We start from the raw sequence: 12070 nt of genomic DNA, 5'->3' as shown, positions 1-12070 counted from the left end.
AGTCGCAACCGGGAGTTGTAGATCAGGACGTTTTCACCTTCCTTGAATTCCCTATCAATGATTCGCCTGTCGTGAGCCCTCTTTGTCTTTTCCTTGTACGATAGTGTGAGATCATATGCCAGATTCCGAAATTCCTTCAACTGGTCCAATTGAAGCATACGTCGTTCACCTGTCCGCTGGCATTTATCACAGGTAAGCACATAAGAATGAGCATCCTTAAAGAGGGTTGGCCAATAAAAGCCACATTCAAGTACCTTGGATGCCGTCTTGGTCGGTCCAAAATGACCACCTACCTCACGGTCATGGCAATGGTTAAGTATTTGACCAAATTCCTCCTCTGCAACACACCGCCTGATCATAGAATCTGTACAGATCTTAAACAAAAATGGTTCCTCCCAAAAATAATGTTTCGCTTCAGAAAAGAATTTCTTACGCTGATGAAACGATAGATTGGGTGGTGGTGTGCCTGTGACAAGAAAATTTGTAAAATTTGCTTACCAAGGACAGTGTCTGACCTCAAATAGCTGCTCATCAGGAAACCAATCATTTATAGCATGATCTACACAGTCATTACTAAACTGCTCCAACCTAAACAAGTGATCTGCTACAACATTCTCGACACCCTTCTTATCTTTTATTTCTAAATCAAATTCTTGCAACAATAAAATCCACCAAAGTAGGCGTGGCTTTGCATATTTCTTAGCAAGTAAATACTTAAGTGCAGAGTGGTCGGTGTAAACAAGGACTTTGGACAAAACAAGATATGAGTGAAATTTGTCAAGAGCGAATACTACTGCAAGTAATTCCTTTTTAGTTGTCACATACTTCAATTGAGCCTCATCAAGGGTCTTACTTGCGTAGTAAATTGTATAAAATACCTTGTTTTGACGCTGGCCAAGCACCGCTCCCACCGCAGTATCACTTGCATCGCACATGACCTCGAATGGTAGATACCAATTTGGTGCCACCAAGACAGGAGCCGTCACCAAGCGTTCTTTCAAATCTTCGTATGCCTGTAAAGAGTGAGAATTAAAATCAAAGGGCACATCTTTCATAAGTAAGGAAGATAGAGGTTTAGCAATTTTAGAAAAATCTTTGATAAAACGCCGATAAAAATCGGCGTGGCCTATAAAACTTCTAACTCCCTTTATGGATGCTGGAGGTGGTAGTTCTTGATAATTTCAACTTTTGCCTTATCCACCTCTATTCCATGCCCTGATATCTTGTGTCCCAATACTATGCCTTCTTGTACCATAAAATGGCACTTCTCCCAATTCAGTACCAAATTCGTCTCCTCGCATCTCATCAACACCATCTTCAAATTCTGCAAACAGTTATCCAAAGAAGGGACAAAAATCGAGAAGTCATCCATAAAAACTTCAAGGAAAGTTTCTATCATGTCATGAAATGTAGCGGTCATGCATCGTTGAAAAGTGGCAGGGGCATTAAACAAGCCAAAAGGCATTCGTCTAAAAGCAAAAGTGCCATAAGGACAAGTTAAAGTGGTTTTCTCTTGGTCCTCAGGTGCAATCATGATTTGGTTATACCCCGAATACCCATCTAGAAAACAGTAAAACTCAAGACCCGCTAACCACTCTAACATTTGATAATTGAAGGGCAGTGGAAAGTGATCTTTACGGGTAGCATCATTTAATTTCCCATAATCCATGCACACACGCCATCTCGTAACTGTCCTAGTGGGTATCCATTCATTTTTTTCATTGGTGATCACAGTAATCCCACCTTTTTTCGGCACACATTGAACATGACTTACCCATTCACTATCAGATATAGGATAGATGATACCTGCATCAAGGAGTTTGATAGTTTCTGTTTTACTACCTCTTGCATCTTTGGATTTAATCTTCTCTGAGGTTGCACAAGGGGTGAGTACTTCTCTTCCATCAAGATTTTGTGCATGCAAACTGATGGATTGATCCCTTTGATATCCACCACTTTCCATGCAAATGCACTTTTGTGTGCTTTTAAAACTTCCAGCAGTTTGTCCTCCATTACATCTGTCAAAGAAGAATAAATAATGACAGGTAAAGTGTTATTCTCACCTAGGTATACGTACTTTAGGTGTGGAGACAATGGTTTGAGCTCAAGCTTCGGTGGCTCCTCCAGGTTTGACTTCTGAGGGATCAAGTCTCTTCGATCTCTCAAGTCCTCTAATCTCATCTTTCTTGGCCTCTTCCATGGCTGGTTGGCAATGAGGTATGCCACTATTTCGGCTTTCTCTTCGTCCAAGTCATCTTCACTGAGTTTGGTAGTGAGAGTGGCTTCCAAAGGATCTCCAGTAGCACCCTGCGTATAGTTAGACACAAGAGCATCAAAAGCAACGATTCTATAACAACTATAAGAATGCAGTGTGTGCTTAAGTGCATTAAAAACATCAAACGTGATCTCTTCCTCACCCACTCTCAATCTCAACTTCCCTTCTTGAACATCAATCAGGGCCTTGCCAGTCGCAAGGAACGGTCTCCCCAAAATCAAGGGCATCTCCATATCCTCCTCCATGTCGAGTACCACGAAATCAGCAGGAAAAAATAAACTTATCCACTTTCACTAGCACATCCTCAATAACTCCCCGTGGATACTTGACAGATCTGTCTGCCAGCTGTAAAGACATCTTCGTTGGCTTAGGTTCCCCCAATCCAAGTTTCCTAAACACAGAAAAAGGCATCAGGTTAATACTTGCACCAAGATCACATAACGCTTTATGAAAAACAACATCACCAATCATGCAAGGAATAGAAAAACTCCCTGGATCCTTAAGTTTCGGTGGGATCTTGTTTTGCACCAAAGCAGAGCAATTTTCGTTTAGATTCACTGTCATGTGATCCTCCAATTTCCTCTTGTTTGCTAAGATGTCTTTTAAAAATTTAGTGTAACTCGGCATTTGCATCAAAGAATCGGCAAAAGGAATATTAATATGCAATTTTTTAAATATCTCAAGAAACTTACCGAATTGCGCATCCAGTTTGGCTTTTTTTAATGCTGCAGGAAAAGGAGGAGGTACAACAATTTTAGGTTGTGCAGTGGGCGTTGGCGTAGTGTTAGAAGACTTACCTTTAGATGTATCAGTATGCTCATCCAATGTTTGAGTTTTCTCTTTTTCTCTGGTCTCTAAAACTTTCCCTCTCTTCAACTCGATGGCCTTCACTTGCTCTTTTGGCTTTGTCTCTGTGTTACTTGGCAAGGTGCCCGGCTCTCTACTTGCTATCATCTTGGCCAACTGTCCAATTTGATTCTCGAGCCCTTTTATCGATGCATCTTGGTTTTGAAGTCTAGTTTCAGTGGATGAAATAAACTTAGACATCATTTGCTCCAGGTTGGACTTTTCTTCTTTAGGAGGATCAGATCTGTACATTGGTTGTTTTCCATATGGTTGTCCTCCATGTGGTCGATTCTGACTGTTTTGGCCACCCCATGAGAAGTTTGGATGTTGTCTCCATCCAGGATTGTATGTATTCAAATATGGGTCATTCCTTGGACGGGTGTGGAGTCCTACTTGATTGACCGGTGCTTTGTTTTTTTTCAAATAAAATGGATTGTCATCTTGACAGTCCTTCACAAAATGCTCTCCTCCACACTTTCACAGAATATCTCTTGAAGACGCATAGTTGTGCCACCCATGTTCAAGCCATCTAGTTTCCTGTTCAACACATCAAGTTGTGCAGTAATGGCAGAAAAATCAGTTACCTGATGAACTCCTGCACTTCTCCGCTGGTTGTTCCTTTCAGATTGAGGATTAGATGGAGGAAAGTATTTAATAAGGAATACTTTCGCCATGTCCTCCCATGTTGTGATCGAACCTACAGGCAAACAATTTAACCATGATTTAGCTTTATCACGTAAGGATAAAAGAAATAAACGTAACCTGACAGCATCATCAGAAACTCCATTAAATTTAAAAGTATCGCAAATTTTGAGAAAATCTGCGATGTGCGTGTTTGGGTCATCTACTGCAGTTCCTCCAAATTGGACTGTATTCTGAATCATCTGAATTATAGCTGGCTTGATTTCAAAGTGATTTGCTCGTACAATAGGCCTCACAATGCTGGGGCGTGCACCATCTTGAGATGGTTGGGCATACTCTAGCATCGGTATGCGGCGTGGCATCTCAATATGTCTCTCTTCATGGTGTTCCTCCTCATGCTCGTGCTCGTGCCTCTCCATCAGTTCCTTCAGTCTCTGCTGCTGTCTTTCCTGCGGAAAGTTCTTTCAATTTCAGGTTCAAACTGCTCAAGCTCCACGTCAAGTGACTTTGGCATGCACTGGAAAAGATATCTGAAATAAAAAATGGAGTGTTAGCTCAAGAAAAATAAAACAATGCTAAAGAAAATAACTAAAAATAAAATTGTGAATTTACAGTCCCCGGCAACGGCGCCAAAAACTTGATCGAGCAAAACTTGCACTGTGGAATCCTTAATAAAAATATAGTTTTGTATGCTCAAATATTAATCGCAAGTGCACGATGTCAAGTAATAGTATAATGTACGTGAGTACGAGTATCGTTCCAATGAAGACTGTATTTGACAATTGTTATTTCAGTTATTCAATCTTTAGCAACGAAAAGTGATTGATTGCTTGATAATGTTATAGCTAGAGTGGTTGATTAAAATTCAATGAGAAATGGATTTGTTGGGAATATCGGTTCACCTACCCCTCGTTAATTAATTAATTCATTCGCTAGTGATTTATCCTTCCGACAGGATTTCCTATTTCATTGGACACACTATCTCGAGATATGCCGAACTAATTCTACTCAGTGAAGTAATTAAATGTCTTTAATTATTTATCAAGAGTGAATTGCATGCCGATATATGAAATCCCCTAATTTTCGACCCTTAGGACTATGACTATCGGTGCGTATCCAATTTCATATATCTATGCAAATTATAGATCCACGGATTATACTACTCGTTCCTATCACAAGCTATTCTCTCGAACTCACTCGCAATATAAAAACGTTATTAAAGTTAGCTACGCTCTAACAACACGATAAAACAATAGTATAGTCAAGACTAACGCACTAATCGAAAAATAAATTAATCAAATCAAAGTTTGGGGTAGGATCCCCTTAAATCCCAACAAATATTTAACATTTAGCTAATCGAATTCATCTTTAAAATTTAACAAAACAATGGTTGAATGAAAGAAACTAGATTAGAAATACTAGCCGTGATAAAAATGCGAGGAACGATGCCCGGAATTCTTCGTCTCTTCAACTCCAAGCGCAAAAGTCCTCTCCAAAGCTTGTGGCGGCTCTCCTCTCGCATCTCAATCTCTCCCAATACGTCCAGAGATCCCTCCATATCATCCACCTCCCCAGAATAAGGTAAGGAATCGGCAAAGAACTTTTTCCAAAAATAGGTGGCGCTCGGGCGGCAGAAAATTACCGCTCGAGCGCCGAGTCTTCTGTAAACTTTCTTCTCGGAATTTGGCTGCGCGGATCACCTCTCGCGCCTGAGCGGTGAAATTCTACTGCTCGGGCGCCATCCTTTCTGTATGTTTTTCTCCTCGGCTTGCATCTTTTGCTATGATTTCATTTTCTCGGTCATTTTCCTGCAAATTCATCACGGCCTAGTGAGACATGGTCCAATGCAAAAGTTTACTCGAAAACGAACAAAATGTAAAAGAAATGTATGCATGCGCAATGCAAACACACACAAAACTAACGCAATAAAACACGTAAAAACCATACCTATCACATGAGAGTCATGTGCGTGTGTGATACGTCAATGTTTATTTACCTCGTCGAATTCTCCAATAGATTCACAACACCTATTTTCCTTATAACTCATGAAATTTTCAGCTCAGTTCAACCCACACTTCATTAAAATACACAATTACTCACACAGATCACAAAGGACTTTATTGGTGCTTAATTGGCTGATAAGATATTCAACACGGGTATACAAAAGATGACGTCACGCAATGAGATGCTTGTATGCAAATGATTTAATTCAAAACTCGTTAACCATGTTTATCAGGTATCCATAAGCTTGAGTTGAACAACTTTTCTCCACTAGTGTATTGGACAAATGTGACAAGGTTAATAGGTCTTGTAGGCTTGTAACGTTAGGCTACGGCTCATGGCTACAATAAAGGTACGGAGATCAAAATTTGAGAGAAATATTTGAACTTCCTCAATTTCACTCATTTTCATTCTCTTTTCATTCACCACTTACTCATTGTTTTCTTCTCATTCATATCCTTCATTTCTCAAATTTCCCTTTTTCACCACTTTTGATTCGTTCTTTTGATTGTTTTTCTGCTTTTTGTCTCCTTTTGAACTCTTTTTTGCACATTCAATTTTTTTTTTCTTTTCAAGGAGGATTCGAATCATTACAACACCCAATGAACTTATTTCTCTCAAAATTTAGGTAAGAAAATAAGTGTATAAGCTTCATTTAAGTAGTTGTTGAGGGATGTAGAATAGATACAGGTGGGGGCTAATTGTATGTCATTGACACACACAACTTGATTTTTAGTAGGCTCAAAATGGGACACTAGGGATATTTCATGTTGATTTGGTAGGCTCAAAGGCTCAAACGGTTCAAAAGATTGCCTAAATCATTCCTATGTCACATATTATCCGTATTTCGTCTCGAAAAGTGTTCAAGCAAGTTCTAGATTTCCGTCAATCCATTAGTCAACTTGTACAAACCAATCACATGCATTTTTTTTCAATAAAAAGGATATATAATATAGGTGCACAAAGAAAAATCAAGCATTTCCATCTACTTGAGGCTCAATTGGCTAACGAACGATAATAACAATGAAAACAGGCCCAAAGACATTGCAAAAGATTGCCTAGGTCATTTATGTGTTTGCAAAAGTGTCAATTAATGTCATGTGAGAAATACTAAAATTCAGATCTCAATTGTCTATTTAGCATCACAAGTATATAAATTGTCTCTAAGCATCGATAGTAAAAACAAACATGACAGTGCGAAAATTGACTCCCAAGTTATCATTAATACATATCTGCATTAGAACCACTATTTCATTTTCATCATCGGCCACACAATGACATATCCATGACTCTACCTAACGAATCTAACCGGCAAAAAATAAATAAACAATTTTTTTTAAATAATAATCTCCTACGAAATAACTAGTGACGAAATAATAACTCAAATAATCAAGATGCAAGCAAATTGACCTTTCCCGCAAACTTACAGTATGCATTGTCCTCAATGTATAAACAAGAAAGACCGGAACAAGCATACCTCCCACGACGAGCGTCAGTGCTCGCCGTCACCATCGTCGTCATCCTCATTGTTTTTTCTTAAATCAGGTCGCGCGCATATGCGCGCACTAACCCCGAGCATATGCGCCGAGTTTTCTGTCTCGAAAATTTCAGCTACTGCATATGTGCGCCCTGAGTGGCGCATTTGCGCCAAAATCTTTGCCTTCCGAGTGTATTTACTTGTCATCTCGCGCATATGCGCGCCCTCATGTGGCGCATATGCGCAACATCTTCTGTCTTTCGAGCTGGGCTTCGCGCATGTGCGTGCAATTAAGTCACGCATATGCGCAATTCCCTCTGTCAATTCGTCATTTTTTTTAACACCTGCAAAAATAAAACAATTCAAATTAATACTTGAATAGATAAAATTAAAAAAAATAACAACAAAGAAATTAAAATAAAATAATAAAAACAAAACGAATGCTAAAAAATAATTGTGGGTTGCCTCCCACATAGCGCTTGGTTTAACGTCGTCAGCCCGACTGTCACTAATCCTGATCATGGTGGGTCGTATGATTTCTTGGATGCATTTATTGCCACCATTTGACCTTTAACTTCCATGGTCAACCTTCCTCGTTTCACGTCAATGATTGCTACAACATTAGCCAATAGTGGTCGTCCTAAAATAACGTGCACGTTCTGGCTGTTCTCTATGTCCAGTATCACGAACTCTGCTAGAACCTTCAATTTATCGATCCGAATTTCAACATCTTCCACAATACCCAATGGTGTCCTGATTGATTTATCTGCCATCTATTAGCCTAGTCCTGTGGGTTTGATACTGCTCAGTCCAAGTTTCTCGTAAAGAGAACTTGGCATTATATTCACCCTTGCTCCTGAATCACAGATAGCTCTTTCTACTAGTTGACCCCCTATTTCACATGGTACAAAAAATTCCCCGGGGTCTTGCAGCTTTTGAGGAAGATTTCCTTGCCTCCCCTTATCATCTCCTCCAGTAAATGCCACCTCTTCCTGCTCTACAGACTAAAGTTTAGAGTGTAGGTTCTTGATATCTTCAAGACCTTTTTTCTTTTGAAATTCAGCTTGTAATTGTAAAAATCTACGGGGATAGGGAAGCAAAGAAATATCAACGCATTTATTTTTATCATACCTCTCATCTTTCTTACCTCAGACTCTTTTGGTTGGAGTTGGCTTTTCATTCTGGATAGATGTGGGTTTAACATCTTTCTCTTCTTTGCTTACCACACCAATCTCCTCATGCTGTATAAAAACGGCATTCACTTCTCTCATATTTGGGTCTGCAGTCTTTTGTACCGTGCCTGACGGTTGAGACGTGAGTTACTTCGTTATCTGCCCCCACTTGTGTTTTAAGGATTTTCAAGAAAGCACCAATATTCGCCATGTGTGTCTCAAGGTTGTCAAGTCTAGACTCAGTTCTAGACATCCTCTTACAAGATTCAACAACAAATGTCCCAACTAAATCCTCAAATGATGGCTTCCCTTCCCCATTTGATGTATTGAAACCCGGTGGAGGATTCAACACATTTTTATTATTTGCGTATGAAAAATTCTCATGATTTCTCAATCCAGGGTGATAAGTATTAGGGGGAGGGTTACCTCGATATCCTCCATAGCCTCCAAAGTTCTTGTTGTTGATGTATTGAACTTCTTCAGGAAATTGCGATTCGTCAACAACAACCGGTGCACTTTCACCCTCTACTGCGCTCACCTTGTTCATAGCTGCTAATTGGGTAGTTAGTGCAGAAACTTGGGCGGTGAGCGATGTAATCGGATCCACAGCATACACTCCAGTTGTCCTCTTTACTCCTGACCACTCAGACTGCCATTGGTAGCTATTAATAGTCATCTGCTCAAGCAAGTCGTAGGCTTGAGCAGGAGATTTGGCAAAGATTGTGCCACCTGCCGCTGCATCCACTGGTTTCCGTGTCTGACCATTCAACCTATTATAAAACAACTCAATCTGCACCCAGTCTTCAAAACCATGATTCGGGCATCTCCTCAACAACTCCTTGTATCTTTCCCATGCCTCATAAAGCTGCTCAAAGTCAATCTGCCTAAAAGTTCTGATCTCAATCTTCAATTGTGCAGACTTGGCGGGGGGAAAATATTTAGAAAGGAACGTCGTTGCCAACTCCTGCCATGTCGTAATGCTCCCTAGCGGCAATGATTGGAGCCATCATCTTTCTTGTTCCCTGAGAGAAAATGGAAACAAACGCAATTGTTGTCACTTTGATTGTTGCACTCCGAAGAGCAGGTTGTCCACAAGTAGTATAATTCGGTGAGTTCGATATCGTATCCACAGGGAAGCTAAGGTAATTACAAGTCCACTACAATGTCTTTTTGTTTTGTTTTTGTTTTTGTTTCTTTTTAATTTCAATTGTTTGAATCTTTAATGGGTAAATTTTAATTGTTCAAATTTTAATTTAAGTAGTTGAGATTAAAGGATCCACTCTTGGTATTTTAATAAAGTTAACATTAACGAACAATATTGAAATCCACTTAATAAAATGGTTCCAATATATTAAATAATCATATTTATATTATGTTATAAATTATTATCTTATAAGTATATAATATATACCAAAACTTATAAATGTGGTCAAGTATTTATTGTGCTATATATATTTGTAAACACTAAATCAAGGTTCCCACTTTAAATGGTTGGTAAAACCAAACAAACATTTAAATGGTACCAATAAATTAATACTATGATATATTCATATATAATAAATCAAGGAATCCAAGTTAAATGGTTGGTAAAACCAAACTAACATTTAAATGGTTCCAAGAATTTAATATTATAATATATTTATATATAATAAATCAAGGTATCCACTTTAAATGGTTGGTAATACCAAACTAACATTTAAATGGTTCCAAGAATTTAGTATAACATATAGCAACAATAAATCAAAACTCCCACTTATAAGTAGGGTATAAAAATGCTTAAGGAAAAAAATATAACATAAACAATAAATAAATATTAAATAATATAAAACATAGATTCTTATCTATTAATAACATTATTATCATGCCAAGAGTTTCACCGTATCATCTTAACTTTAGGAAGTTAGCTATTCATTATTCAAAGTGTAAAACTTTGAATATGAAATTAAAATGCTAATTGTATTTAAATGAAGAAATAAATGAAAAATATAGAGAGAAATATTATGAACTCAAAGGTTTGTTCATACAATGAGGGATATCTCAATACATTACAATGCACCCCTATTTATAACCAAATTTGGGGAGACAACCACAAATAAAATATTATTTTTTTACACATAAGTCTTCATTGTTGTTCCAAGATATTATATTATATTACACATCACTTTTGAAAATCTTCTTCTCCGAATTTGCTTCTTCACATAAAAAGAAACATGTAGATAATTTAGTTGTCTAGTTGTGATATTTTTTTCAAACCATTTGACCAAGTAATTTGAGAGATATGGTCAAAATACTAGAGCATGGTAAAACTGCCACTCCTTTGGTAACTTTATTTGTTGCTTAATTTGATCCCAATTGTGAAAGGATTTTTATCTCATGCTTGTCAACAATATTGTAGATATTATAATCAACTTTCTACAGGTCCAAGAATCATCTTAATCCCATTCGCAACGCCAAATTTATTCTTGTTTTATAAAAACTGTAAAAAATAGTAAAAACTTATAATTACACAACAACTTATATTTCATACAATTTATTATAAAACATATAATATTTAAACATTTAATAAAACAAAAACTATATAATTATATTATAAAACATTTAATTAATGTACAATTTTTATGTTTATCACACCTCCCAACCAGCTTATTGCTAGTCCCTAGCAATTTAAGCGTTAATAGCAATACAAAACATATTGATTAATTTAAATAGAAATGTAATCAAAACTATCTAAGTGTTTAAATTAAATTTGAAAACTGTCAAAGTTATATCAAGATCATCATAATTATAATTTATGAAATAATTTGAGATGATCAATTCAAAGCTTATTTCAGGTAGTTAAATGTACACGGCCTTCAGAAATTCTTAGTAAGAGTCTCAACTCCATATCCTCACAGGTTAATAAATGTTTCAATTTATGGCAACGGTTTCTCTCATGGAGTTGGAATACAGATAAATACTCAGAAAAATGGTTTACAGAATGCAGACAGACAAACGAGCCAAACTAATCAAAAGATAGAAAATCCATTGATTCAAAATCTAGTTGTTCTTATTATATATTTTTTCCTGATATATAATTTTTTTTAATAACATCATGGAATCAGACTAAGTTTATGCTTCTTGACCACATATTTATTTAATTTGTTCAATAAATTTCTTTCTTTCTTTCTTTTTTTTTTCTTATATTTTTTTTATTATGAGAGATATATGGGTCGTAGCATATAACTTAAAAATTACATAGATCTTCTATATCTTTCTTTTTGTATTTTTCTCCTTTTTTTTTTTCAAGAAATATCATTTTTTTTTTAAAATAAGAACTCAAGATCTAAACAATAGATAGTCTCTCTCATGATCAATAAAGGCTCGAAAGTTGTTTTCTCAGTCCTCTTCACTCACTCACAAAATATGTGTGAGTTTAAAATTTTAGGCACTCTTACAAGGTATACCTTGGGCCATATACTTTAATACCTGATTTTATCACAATGGTTAATCACTAAAAAAGATTTCATAAATCATATTTTTATATTGATCAGAATATTAAAATTGACTCTTTTTTTTTTCAAATAAAAATTTAAACATTCTTAAATAGATTAATGCATGTTCTAATTTAAATCTTTCAAACATGTAATGTATGACATTTTTGCAAAAATTACTAAGATA

At 36.7% G+C, this 12070-nt stretch overlaps 1 protein-coding gene across 1 annotated transcript in view; it reads right to left on the bottom strand.

Moving 5' to 3' along the window:
- Positions 1–8017: 8017 nt before the first annotated feature.
- The window catches only part of LOC140977652 (uncharacterized), a 12566-nt gene continuing 8513 nt past the window's right edge, over positions 8018–12070 (bottom strand). The window contains exons 2-4 of the mRNA XM_073442396.1: positions 8565–9377; positions 8396–8482; positions 8018–8245 (exon numbers count right to left, since the gene is read on the bottom strand). Of these exons, the coding sequence (XP_073298497.1) occupies positions 8018–8245; positions 8396–8482; positions 8565–9377 (1128 nt within the window). The remainder of the gene's footprint in view (positions 8246–8395; positions 8483–8564; positions 9378–12070) is intronic.

This window comes from Primulina huaijiensis, chromosome 5, assembly GCF_012295235.1.
Source record: "Primulina huaijiensis isolate GDHJ02 chromosome 5, ASM1229523v2, whole genome shotgun sequence".
In the NCBI taxonomy this organism is placed as follows: Eukaryota; Viridiplantae; Streptophyta; class Magnoliopsida; order Lamiales; family Gesneriaceae; genus Primulina; species Primulina huaijiensis.
This window is presented reverse-complemented; position numbering and strand designations above follow the sequence as displayed.